The sequence below is a fragment of the Anser anser genome (assembly GCF_964211835.1).
Source record: "Anser anser genome assembly, chromosome: 16".
In the NCBI taxonomy this organism is placed as follows: Eukaryota; Metazoa; Chordata; class Aves; order Anseriformes; family Anatidae; genus Anser; species Anser anser.
The window spans coordinates 1,413,256-1,425,093 of record NC_139737.1 but is presented as its reverse complement, the minus strand read 5'-3'; the positions used below and the strand labels follow the sequence as shown (position 1 = coordinate 1,425,093).

General features: G+C 66.4%; 1 protein-coding gene across 1 annotated transcript; it reads left to right on the top strand.

Annotated features, from left to right (window-relative positions):
- Positions 1 to 403: 403 nt before the first annotated feature.
- On the top strand, positions 404 to 10,077 carry FKBP1A (FKBP prolyl isomerase 1A; the record flags this gene model as incomplete). The annotated part of the gene is given in 6 exon segments (XM_083801626.1): positions 404 to 473; positions 476 to 541; positions 663 to 710; positions 7,480 to 7,592; positions 8,365 to 8,517; positions 9,011 to 10,077. Coding segments are annotated over 5 exon segments (426 nt in total). The 3' UTR covers positions 8,494 to 8,517; positions 9,011 to 10,077.
- Positions 10,078 to 11,838: the final 1,761 nt, after the last annotated feature.

Sequence of the window (11,838 nt, the reverse complement as noted above, 5' to 3'; positions counted from 1 at the left end):
CAAAAAAAAAATTAAAAAAAAAAATCAAGCGGTTTCTGTTCCCGTTAGAAATGCCCCTTTGAATTGCCCAAACCTGCCCTTTTTAACGTGGAATTGCCCAAACCGCTGACCCTGGGGGCACCCAAAGCCCCGAGGGGCCGCGGCAGGGCGCAGAGGGGAGGCGGGCGAGGAACGGGGGCGACACCGGGAGGCTGGGGGGAGGCTGCACCGGGCCCGGGGCCGGCTCCGTGCGGGGATCCCCGGGGGAAGGCCGCGGCCGGGCCCCCGCCGCTGCCCCCGGTTTCCCCGGCAACCGCTCGGTGCCAAGATGGCGGCCGGGGCCGGGCAGGAAGGAGGCGGGAGGTGGGGGGGGGGGGGAGCGGGCAAGATGGCGGCGGGGCGGGGCGGGCGGCGGGCGGGCTCCATGGCGGCGGCGGCGGCTGCGCAGGCGGGGCCCCTCCTCCCTCGGGCTGCGGCCGCTGCGGGTGCGCGAGGACCGGCACCGGCGGCACCGGCGGCACCGGCATGGGCGTGCACGTGGAGACCATCGCCCCCGGCGACGGTGAGCCGCGCCCCGCGCTCTCTGTCTCTTTTCTCCCTTTTCTTTCCCCGTTCGGCCCGAACTGCCGGTGCCGGTACCGGGCCCGGTGCCGGTTCGCTGACGGTGCCGTGTCTCCCCGCAGGGCGGACGTTCCCCAAGCGCGGCCAGACCTGCGTGGTGCACTACACGGGTGAGTGCCCCGGGGGCTGCAGGGTGGGGCTGCCCCGCCGCCGGTACCGGGAGGGAGCGGGGGGGGGGGGGGTCGTGGTGCTGTGTGTCGGCCCGGCGACAAAGAGTCGCGATACGGGAGAACGGCCCCAACCGGGATGTGCCTCCCCCCGCATCCCGGGAGCCCGCGGGGACCCCCGGGCCCGTGTGGGCGGCGGGGCTGGGCCGCGGCGCTCCCCGAGGGAACGGGGCGGGGGGGGGCCCGTGTGGGGCCCGTGTGGGGGCGAGGGGCGGCCCCCGGCGGGGGTGGGGGGCCCCAGGGTGCCCCCGGTTGGCCCCGGGGCGGGGGGCGCCCGGTTGCCCCTGTGGGAGCTGCTTTGAGTATGGGGGGGCTCTCCCCGTGGCACCGTGGGGGTCCTGGGGCAGGAGACCCCCCCCCCGTGGGCTGTGAGGGGTCGGGCTGAGACCCCCAGTGCTCGGTGTCCCTTTGGGACCCTCTTGCTACCGGGGGGGGGTCCCTGGGCAGCCGGGGAGCGGTGCTGTCCCCGTGTCCCCCTCCCCAACATTGCCCCCGGTGCCCCTGGGGGCAGCTCGTGGGGTACAACCGGGCACCCGCAGCCCAGCCCGGGCTGGTTTTGGGGTGGGGGGCGCGATGCTCCCCGGGTGTCCCCGGCTCTGCGGGACCCCCCCCCCCACCCCCGAGGGTTCTCCCGCAGGGGTTTGGCGGAGGGCAGCCCGACAGCCAAGGTGGGTGACGTTACACACGCTGCGCTCCCAACGGCTTGCACGGACCTCGCGAGGAAACCGACGTCGCCAGCCTGGAAAACGCCTCGGAGGGGGTCTCGCCTCTCCGTCGGCAGCTCCGGCTCAGCGTGTCGGCTGCTGAGCTCCGGGATGAAAAGGGGTCGGCCCATCTGTCTCTGCTAATTATGGCCGCTTGCCCCCCCCCCGCCCCGTGCTTTCAGCTCCCCCAGCAGCGTGGAGCTGCCGTGCCCTGCAGGAGGAGGACGAGGGTGCCGGGCTCTGCACAGCGGAGCCCTGCAGAGGGGCAGGAGGGCTTTGCGGGCCCCTAAAGCTCCCGCAGAGCTGTCTGAGCTCGCCGTCCAGCCCATCTGCTTCTCCTCCTTCTCCTCCCCGTCGTTTTAATTCCCTGGTCGGGAGGAGAGGAAGCGGCTCGGTCTCTCCCGGCCGCCTCCTCTGCCGGCAGCCCCGTTTCCTCTGCCGGTGGAAGAACAAAGGGACGCTGGCAGGCAGTCAAGTGGCTCCCGGTGGGCCAGCCCTGCCGCCTGCCAGCCCTCGCGGCTCCCAGCACCGGCTCCTCTCCTGCCAGCCTCCTGCGGCCTTGCGGGAGCACGGCCGCGCTCCCCGGCTCCCTCCCTCGCCCCGGTGGAGCTGCCGGTGGGTCGCCGGTGCTGGGTTTCCACCCCTGCATCCCATCTGGGTGGAGGGCTGTGCGGGGACCTGCCTCCTGCCAGACCCTTCCCAGCAGCAGCAAGTGATAAGCTGGGCTTGGGAGTGGTTCTCTGATTTATTTTTATATATTTTTTTTTTGTTATCGTTGTCTCCTTTTTGCCCCCAGCAGACAGCTCCCTGACTCACCCGCCTGGGCAGGCAGCCGAAATCGAAAGCCCCCAGTCTGCGCGTGGTACCCACAGGCCACCGTGCCCTGCTTTTGCTGGATGCTCCCTGCATCCCTGAGAGCAGAGAAGGGAATTTAGCTTTCCGTAAATGTGGGAAACGGTTGAATTCCCCAGCCCTGTGGCTCACTATGACGTTTATTGAGCCTGGAGCAGCTCAGGGGCAGCAGTAGAGGCGCAATGCGTTGGGTGCTGTGCTCAGGGGTCTTGTGAAGAGCCCCGGCAGTGGCTGTCTCTGTGCAGAAACCCAGCCCGAGCCCTAATGGGCGTGCGGCGCCTCGGCTCTCCCCGAGCTCCGCCGAGTTATAGATTTGCAGTCACTTGATTAAAATCCATTTTGGAAAAAAGCCGGGGAGCTGAGGGAGGGGGGATTACGGGGAGCCAGCTCGTTTGGCCGTCCCCGCTGCTGCAGGAGGTGCCTGCTCACTGTGGGTCCGTCTGAGGCACGAGCAAACCACGGCATCTGCTGCTCTCTCTCTGTGGCTGTCGTCTCGGTGCATCCGCTCCCGAGCACGATGCGATGGGTGAGCTGGGTGTTACGTTTCCCAGCCCGCAGTGGAACCGGGGCATCAGGCCGAGCTGCTGCTGGGTGAGCAGGGGGCCAGGCTCCCTGCCCTGCAGCACCCCGGGCGCTGTTCCTCCTGTCCTTTGCTCCCCAAGTGCTCCGTGTCTGCTCGCTTAATTTACAGTGGGCACATTTAGGCAGGGCAGGCACTGGACCACTGTCCCCTCGCCCCAGAGCCCAGGTTTCCTGCCCCTCAGCAGCTCCTCTGCTCTACAGCACCGGTGAGAGCAGCCATTTCATCCCGGGGCTGTGAGGGATGGACAGACAGACGGACAGCCCTGCTGCGGGAGCACAAGGAGAGCCACGCTCGGGGAAGGAGGTGCAGAGCACAGCATCCTCCTGCCTGCCGGCTCAGGAGACGCCAATCCCTCGTGCTGGGGTTGTCCCAGCGGCAGCAGAGGCGTGTGGGGGGATCTGGGGCAGCCGAACCTCGTCCCCTTCCTCTGGTCCCAGGTCAGGCAGGGAGAAAAACCTCTCCAGCACGGCTGGGCTGAGGGCACCGGGGATTTGGGAGGTCCCCGCAGCCCCGTGGGGTGGGCAGCGGGGAGCCAGCTCTGGCTCTCAGTCGGAGTCGAGCCTGCGGGGGAATAGAGGAGCGGAGGAGCTGCCGGGGAGCTGGCGCAGCGGGGCTTTCGAAAGAGCCTTTGATGTGAGATCTGCTACAAAAGGCAGTTAAGGAAACTAAATCAAGGGTAAAGTCCTCTGATGTATTCAGGAGTGATGGCAGCGGGATGGGAGGGCTGCTTCGGAGCACAGGAGTGCGGTGATCGTGGGGAGTGCGTGGCTGGTGGTTGCAGCCCTGATTCTGCCTGGATCGGGCCCCTCGGGCTGTGGGGGGCTTTGCTGGCGTGGTGGGGGCACTCCTCAGCACCCCAGAGCGCAGCCGGGCCTCGGGGTTCATCCTTCCCGGTGCTGGGAGCAGGGTGGCAGAGAAGAGAGGACATGGGGGAGCAGTGGCCGTGCTGGGGAGCACCAGGACTGGACCAGGTGAACTGGGTGGGCAAAGCACCGCCTTGGAGGGAGGTGGGCTCAGAGCAGGGAGAGGGGCTGGAGGAAACTGACTTTCCTTGGCAGGATGGGCGCAGAGGGAGCAGGATCCGTCCCCAGCACCCGCTGTGTTGCTGCGCGGGCCGAGCACAGCCTGGCCACCGGCTCGGCAGGGCGCAGGCTCTTCCTGTTCGCACAGCACCTTGCACGTCGGTGCTCCCTGCGCTGCTTCTGCGCGCTGCCACGCTCGCACGGCAGCAGCCTGCGGTCGCGAGACGTTTCCTCCCGGGGTGCGCAGCCGCCGAGTGGTCGCGGGAGCTCAGCGCCTCCTCCTAAAGTGCCTGTCCCCAAGCTGTGCGCGGGGTCCCATCCTGCTGGGCCGCAGCGAGCGGTCGGCAGAGCCTCTTCCACCTCCAGCTGGTGACGGGCCGGGCTGGGCCGTGGCTTTGAAGCAGCCGTGAGCAGCTCAAACGCTGGAGCTCAAAATCTGAAGCACTGTGCGGAGCAGAGGCGGGCTTTAACCTCCTGACACGGGGCTGGAGCGGGTCCTGGTCACTCCCCGCGTGTCCCAGGGCCCTCAGTGGGAAGAGTTTCCCGTGCTGTCCCTTCCTCCAGCTGGAGCGGAGGGGCCAAGGCGTGCATTGCAGCCGGCGTCTCCCGGCCGCAGCGTGCCAAGTGTGGCAGAGACCTGGCAGCACCACGGCCGCTCCCCAGAGCCGCCGGTGTGACGGCACCATCCCGTCTCGGCCACAAGCTCCGTGCTCTCCTCTTTGCTTCGTCGTCTCCGAGACCCCCTGGTGTAACTCTGGGGAGGCTCCGTGGTGGCCGTGCTGTGGGGTCACCCGAGGCATCACCTCCGCGATGCCCCGCTCGGAGCTGAGGCGAGCCAGGATGCGGCCTGGGCCGGCTGCTGCTGCTGGCCGCTGGCTGTCCGCGGCGGCTGGGGCTCTGCCTCCAGCCGGAGGATGCTTTGCCTTTACTAATGGCTTTGAGATCTCATTATCGCCTCGCTTGGGGACGGCAGGGATGAGGAAATGGTTGCTCATACTTCTCGAAGGCTGGAGGAAGAAATCTCCTGGGAGCCTCTCCGGCGGAGGATGTGCCAGAGATGAGGATGCCATCTCCAAAGCGTTGGAGCCTTTTTGTTTCGCCGCTGCCGTGGCAGGGGGCAGCGCGGCGCGGTGGGCATCCCACAGCCCCATAACACGGAGCAGGATGAGCCCCACGTGCGACCAGCACCTTCCTGGCTCGGGGGATGGATCCTCTGGGCTGGCACAAGCAGCTCCACAGGGTAACCCCTCCGTCCCGAGGCTAGGGAGCTGCCCACTTGGTAACTCGCCCCGAGGCCAGGTTTGGGAAGGTGAGGTCTGCGCCTGGGGCAGGCGGCCTCTGTGCCGTGGGCTTTGCAGCGACTCCAGCGGCACCGGCGGTGCTTTTGGGTTCGCTCTGAGCTGGCTTTCTCAATGCTGCTGTGGGAAGCAGGTGCCCCAAGGGTTTCCCATACGAGAAGGTTGTTGGCTGCTGCCTGGTCCCGGGGGGCTTTGGGTGCGGAACCGAAGCGTGGAGGGGGTGAGGGGAGAGCGTGGCCTCTGGTTTCCGCAGGCAGGGTGAAGGCAGTAGCCGGTTGTGCTTGTTTTCATCACCCGACTGCGGGGTGGGGAAACCGCGGCCGCAGCCTCTTCCCTTTCCCTGCAGCAGGGAGGGGAGAAGGGGTGGGCGCGAGGTGCCCCCTGCCTCATCCTGCACCTCCCCGGCTCCCCGTGACGCCAGAGGGCACGGAGCTGAGCTCGGGGCAGCACGGTGCTGCCTGCGCCAGCCGTCCTGGCCTTCCTCACGTCCCTGCTGCCAGCGTCCCCGGCACGGGAGCGGTGCCAGGCGGGGCTGGGAGCAGGCTCAGCGCCTGAGAGGTTTGTCCTGGAAGGAGGAAACGAGAAAAGGCCAGATTTGCTGTTCCAAAGTCCAGGTGCCGCGGGGTGACCGGCTGAGCTGGTGCTGATGCTCGGAGCCTGGGGCCCTGGCGGGGAGCTTTTTGCTTTCCGTGAAGTTCAAAGCTTACCTCCCCTCCCCGAAAGAAACGGGGCAGCAGGGTCCCCCGCGCTGTGGCACGATGCTGAATGGGGGGCAGGCCGCTGTGGTGGGCGAAGGGGGACGTGCAGCAGCCTGCCGTGAGGAGCTGCTGGAGAAAATCCTGCCCCGCGTGGGCTCAGGGGGCGCTGGCCCCATCCCCAGGGACCGCCGGGGTCCCGCGCCCATCCCACCGCAGCACGAGCCCGGGCTGCCGTGTCCTGCCCTCCGTGCAGATGCCGTGGGTTTGCTCGCCCGTGGGCAGTGACTCAGTGGTTCGGGGAAATCACCGCGGCCCATGCGCTGCTGGACAAGGCAACAGGTTTGTTTCTCGGGACCGGAGCGGTTTTCAGCCAGAAAAACAGGTTCTCGGGCTTCTTGGGGAAGTCAAGAAGCGAGAAACGTTTGCGGCAGTTGATCTTACATTTCAAACCCTTCGGTGCTGTTAATTAGCAGCTGCCGCTCTGCTGCCACGGGCAATGGCTCTGTCTTTTTATGGCCGCAGCAGCCGCAGGAAGGGGGCCGTGGCTGTTCCGGGGCGCTGGCGGCAGCCTCAGGACCCCGCAGCCCCCAGGCCTGGCTCTGCAGGCTCCATCCTAGCGCTGCTGCGGCGACGGCAGAGCCCTCAGCATCCTGCACGCTGCCCCCGGAGCTGCTGCGGCCGGGGTCCGCGAGCCCTCGGCTCTGGTTCTGGTGCCTGCAGCCCTCTCCCAGCTCCGTGTGCCGGCGGTGGGAACGCCCCAGGTACAAAGCCGGCTTCTCCGGGCTCTTCATGGCCGTGCACGGCTCCCGGCGTGGCTGTCGTCTGTCCAGCAGCCAAGTTCTTCCAGCAAAGCCGCCGCTCCTATAAGGCAGCTCCGGCTGCAAGATTCCCCAAGAAGGTCACGCAGGGAGCAAGGGAGGGACCGCGGGGAAGGGAGGAAATTCCTCCCCTTGCTCGTGCCGGGGGAGTTATATTTAGCCCTGGGGTATCTATCGGTGCCGTGGAGCCTGCGCTACGTGGTGTGTGCTGCGGGACAGGGGCTGCCCCGGGGCAGGTGCGGCCGGCGCTTGGCACCGTCTCTTCCCCGTCGCTCCCGGGCACGGTTTGGCTCCTGCCCAGCGGGCCGTGGCTGGGCACGGGCAGGGCTTTGGGCCAGCAGCGTGTGAGGATGGAAACCTGCCCTGGCTCGTGCCCCGCCGTGCGGAGCAGCCGGTGCTGGGAGGACCCATCCTGCCCGCCCCAGGGCTGCTCCCACCGGGCCGGAGGCAGCCCCGGTCTGCAACAGGAGGTGCCGGTGGGGGGGGGGGCTCTCCCCCCAGGCTGGGAAAGGAGGCTGCTGCAAAACCCCTTTGACTCAGGGCCACGTGAGCTCTGTCGGTGACCGTCACGCCCGTCGGCAGCCTCAGTGCCAGGTGACAACCTGACCCGGCCCACGTGGCCGTCCGGCTCTGCCCGGGGGCCGTTCGCGTGGCTCCGTTCCTGGTCACGAGCTGCATCCCTCCCTCCCTCCCTCCCTCCCTCCCTCCCTCCCTCCCTCCCTCCTTTCTCTCCCCAGGTATGCTGGAGGATGGGAAGAAGTTTGATTCCTCCCGCGACAGGAACAAGCCGTTCAAGTTCGTGATGGGCAAGCAGGAGGTGATCCGGGGCTGGGAGGAAGGCGTCGCCCAGGTACCCGCTGCCTCTCCGAGCGCGGTCGCGCTCGCGGGGCTGCGCGGAGCCGCAGCGTGGGCACGGATCGCTGCGTGCCGCTCTTTATCTTTCCACCCCGTTCTGTGTTTTCCACCCCTCCGCGATGGGAGGCGTGGGCGTGAATATCACCTTCTGCACCGCCACCTGCCAGATGGCAGGAACGGAGCAGGGCCGGGCCTGAGAAACACCTACGGCACGCCGGTGACTCAGCGGTGACATTTCTCTACTGAGTCAGCTCCGAGCGAGCTCCGCGGGGACCGCTCGGGGGCCCCCCCCCCCCCCCCGCTCCCGGCAGCGACGGCTCCCGGGCGGCGAAGCCCACGCGGAGGCAGGGAGGGATGGAGGGAGGCAGTGGGGGGAAGGAGGGAGGCTGCTCAGCACGGTTCGGCCCCAGCGTGCGTGACTGCGGCGGGCTCTGCGCGGCTGGGAGCCGGCACCCACGCTGCGCGCAGCACGGGGATGCTGCCGTCTGCAGGGAGCGGTCTGGCAGTCCCTGCCCGCCCCCGAAAACACGTGCGGGAAGGACATCGCTAGCCCTGCTCCATCTGTGGCAGCCCTGCTCCTTTTGCAGCCCGTGCTGCCTGCCTTTCCCTTCTGATGGTCTGCTCGTTCCTCTCCTGTCCCCTCTGCCCCCGTCCTTGCTCCTTCCCAGCACAGGGAAAGGAGCAGAGGCAGGTCCGTGTCCCTCTTGCTGCCCCTCAGGCAGTGTTTGCACATCCCCTGACATCCTTGTCTCTTTCCCTGCTCCCAGATGAGCGTTGGTCAGAGGGCGAAGATGACCATCTCCCCAGATTATGCCTACGGCTCTACTGGCCACCCAGGGATCATCCCACCAAACGCCACTCTAATTTTCGACGTGGAGCTCATGAAATTGGAATGACCTACCCCAACACCCTGTCCTCGGGTAAGGAGGGGGCAGCTGGGGCTGGGGGAAGGCTTGAGGCCCCCGTCTTCTGCCTTGGGGAAGGGGGACGGAGGTGGTGGGGGGCTGTGAGGAGGATGGGGCGGGTTTCTGGCTGTGGGCGGAGGCTGCTGTCGGGAGGCTCGGTGATTTGGGGATCGCTCTGGTGACACAAGCAGGGTTTCCAGCAGGCTCATGCCTCAGGGATGTTCTGGTGCTGGCTGAAGGTGCCTCAGTCCCTTCATGTTGTGTCCCTGCCGCCCCTTGCACCTCTTCACCACCGCTGCGTGGGTCCCTGCGGTGCGGGCAGGATGGGGCCGTGCGCCCGGGTGCCTCGCTCAGAGCCAGCTTCCCCCCCGCCCCCCGCCATCGGGGCTCGACTTCTGCTTTGAGCAAACTCTGCGGTTTGCAGCGGGACCTCGATGAGCGTGCTCCTTCCCCCGCCGCGCTCCCCTGCAGGGCTTTGTCACGGTGCCTCCTCTCTTCCCCCAAACAGGTTTGGCACATGGAGGAATCCAGAATCTCAGCTTCAAGAAGAGTGCACATGACTTTGTACGGAGCTTTTCCCGATAGTCCACTACACTCATTGTATAACCTTACACCTTGATTGAATGCCTTTGGTCACTAAGCTTTGCGTCTGACTCTTCCTCCTTGTATCGTGTTTTTATGTCTTTTTAAACTATACGCCGTAAACCTCAACTCTTTTTTGGGTCAAGTTCTTAATCTTATTTTTGTTCCAGGTATAGACTACGTTTTACCGGTAGCACGCAGATGGGCTGACCTTAGATAGGAGTCATTTGAACAAAAGGAAACCCGTTAGTTACTTGTTTCGGTGCAGATCTCTATGGTGTTTTCAAACCAGAAATTGCTGCTGCTGCAAAAGCCATAGCAGAGTGAGGCTGGCGAGGCTGAACGGATGTGGAGAGCGAAGTAGTGCTAGGATTGTGTGTAGTTACCCTGCCTGGAACCGGGGCGCCGAGGAAGCAGCGTGTCCTTTCCCTGCTCTCCGGGGGAAGCGCAGCATCGCCGCGGGGCTGCTCTGCCCCTGCTTCCCCTCCCAGCTCCTCCTCACTTGGCCGGCTGGTGGCGGACCCGTCCCCCAGCCCGCTTGTGGGTTTGGGGAGACCGGTGTCCATCGGAGCTCCGCCACGCCCTAGAAATTCAATAATTTACATTGAGCCTTCTTTTTTTTTAAAAAAAAAACACACAAAATCGGCAGACAAACGGAAGGTGCTGTCTACAGGGGAGGTGGCGGGGCTGGTGGGGTCAGCTCGCAAGAAAACGCCCCCGTCCCTCCCTCCCCTCCGGAAAGGAAACATCAGACCCCGGTTGTCCCCGGTCTGAGCACGCCTGACCGTTCTCTCCTGACACCTGATGCTGGTCATCGCCGCTTGTCTGGTCTCATGCGATGCGTAGCTTCCCCCGCTGCTGTCCTTCTGCCCCTCCCTCTGCCCCGCATAGTGATTTGGTAAGAGAAATTGCCGCCGTTCACTTCCTTCTCCACCGCATAAAGGTATCAAGTTTTATTATTGCAATAAAAACGCTTTATGCTGGCTTTTCTCAGCCCTGTGTCTCGGAGGTTTTTCCTGCTCGCGGGGTGCTGGGGGGGGGGGGGGGGCGGCCTCCTGCCCCGTCCCCTGGCGGTGCGGTGAGGCTGGGGCGCTCAGCTCTGGGTGCAGAGGGAGCAGCTTGGCCCCGCGGGGAGGCGGCGGCGCCCTGCCTGGCTTTGCATCATCGCCTTACCGCAACCCCATTGAGCGCTGCCCTCAGCATCCGGCCCCACGGCTGCGACTCGGCCCCACCGGGGAGCGCGAAGGGCAGGTGGCTGCACCCGGGGCGCCCCCCGCCCCAGGGAAGTGTTATCCTGTCGGGGTTTGGGTCACTCCTCTTTGGGGGCTGGAAGCAGCACCGCCTGACGCCGCACATCCCTCGCTCCGTGCGCACAAACCACGTCGCAGCGGAGGCTGAAAACCCCCCCTTGGGGTTTTCGGGGCGCCTCTCGTAGCGATCCGGTCCTGATGCCTGCCTGGTTTAGCAGGGGCTTTGCTCAAGGGCGTGCCTGGGGCAATGCTGTGGTTTCTCAGCTGCAGGACGGGGCTCGCAGCCCGTCACTTTCGGTCTTCTCTGCAGAAGCTTGCACGCTCGGTGCCGGGGGAACATCTTGGGGCTTGGGGCGCGGGCGCCGCTGGGGCACTGCTGCTCTCGCTGCCTGTGTCGGGGCCGGGGGGCCTGGTGCGGGTCCTGCCCGCAGCACACGGGCTGTTAAGGGCTCGAGGTCCCCAAGGCCGGTGCTCAGCTCCCTGCTGCCTCGTGCCAGCACCCAGCTCCCCCGCAGACGGCCTTTGCTCCGTTTGCCACGATCGATAACGCGGCCGTGGCGAGTCCCCGAGCTGGAGCGGGGCCGGTGGGAGCCACGTTTGCGTTTCAAGGGGGATGCGGGGGGGGGGCTGGAAAAGGCGCTGGAGGGAGCTGGTGCCTTTGGAGAAGACGCGGCGTCTGCAGGCTGGGCTGCCACCCTCTGGGCTCCCGGCGCTCGCAGCACCCAGTTTGGGAACGGTTTTGCCTGGGTGCCTCGGGAGGGATGCTGCCGGGTGTCCTGGTGTGCGGGGCACACGCGAGGGCACGGGATTGGGGCCACCCAGTGCGAACACAAGCACTACCCTTAGCTGCTGCTCGTCGGCATGAGCTCTGCCCACCCCAGGGTGCTGCTGCCTGGGCTCGGGAGCTCGAAAGGTGGGAGGTGGTCCCTGGGCTATGGCATTGCTCCAGGACCCCCAGCTCGCCAGCACGGGGTGGGGGGGTGAAGCGTGGGGGCTGCCCTCCCTCTGCTGGGACTGCACCTGGGTGGAAACTCCGGGCGAGCTTGGGTTTCTCTTCCTGCAGCCTTTTGCCTTAATTATTAACCGGTGCCAGGCTGTGCCGAGGCGCTGAGGCCAGAGATAAGGCAGCGCCCGTGGAGGGGCTGGGAGGAGGAAAGGGGCTGGGGGGCCACGAGCTGCTTGGTGCTGTCCCTGTCCTCCTGTCCTGCTGCTGCCGGCCGTTTGTCCAGGGGGCTGCGTGGCCAGGGCTGGTGGCTTCCAAGGAGGGGTGGCACTGTCCTGGGGTGCTGCCTGCTGCAGATGGCACCGGGGTCACGGAGAGTGAGTGAGTGCGTGCGTGTGTGTGTGTGTGCAATGTGTGTGTGCCACCAGCAGCGTGTCCCTGGGCTCTCCCTGTGCCCCCTGCAGTTGCAGCCTGCACCAGGACCCTTCCAGCCCCGTCTCCGTGCGGTGTCCGGGGCAGGCGCGGCCGTCCTGCCTGCGGAGCCGTCCTTCCAGGTTTCCC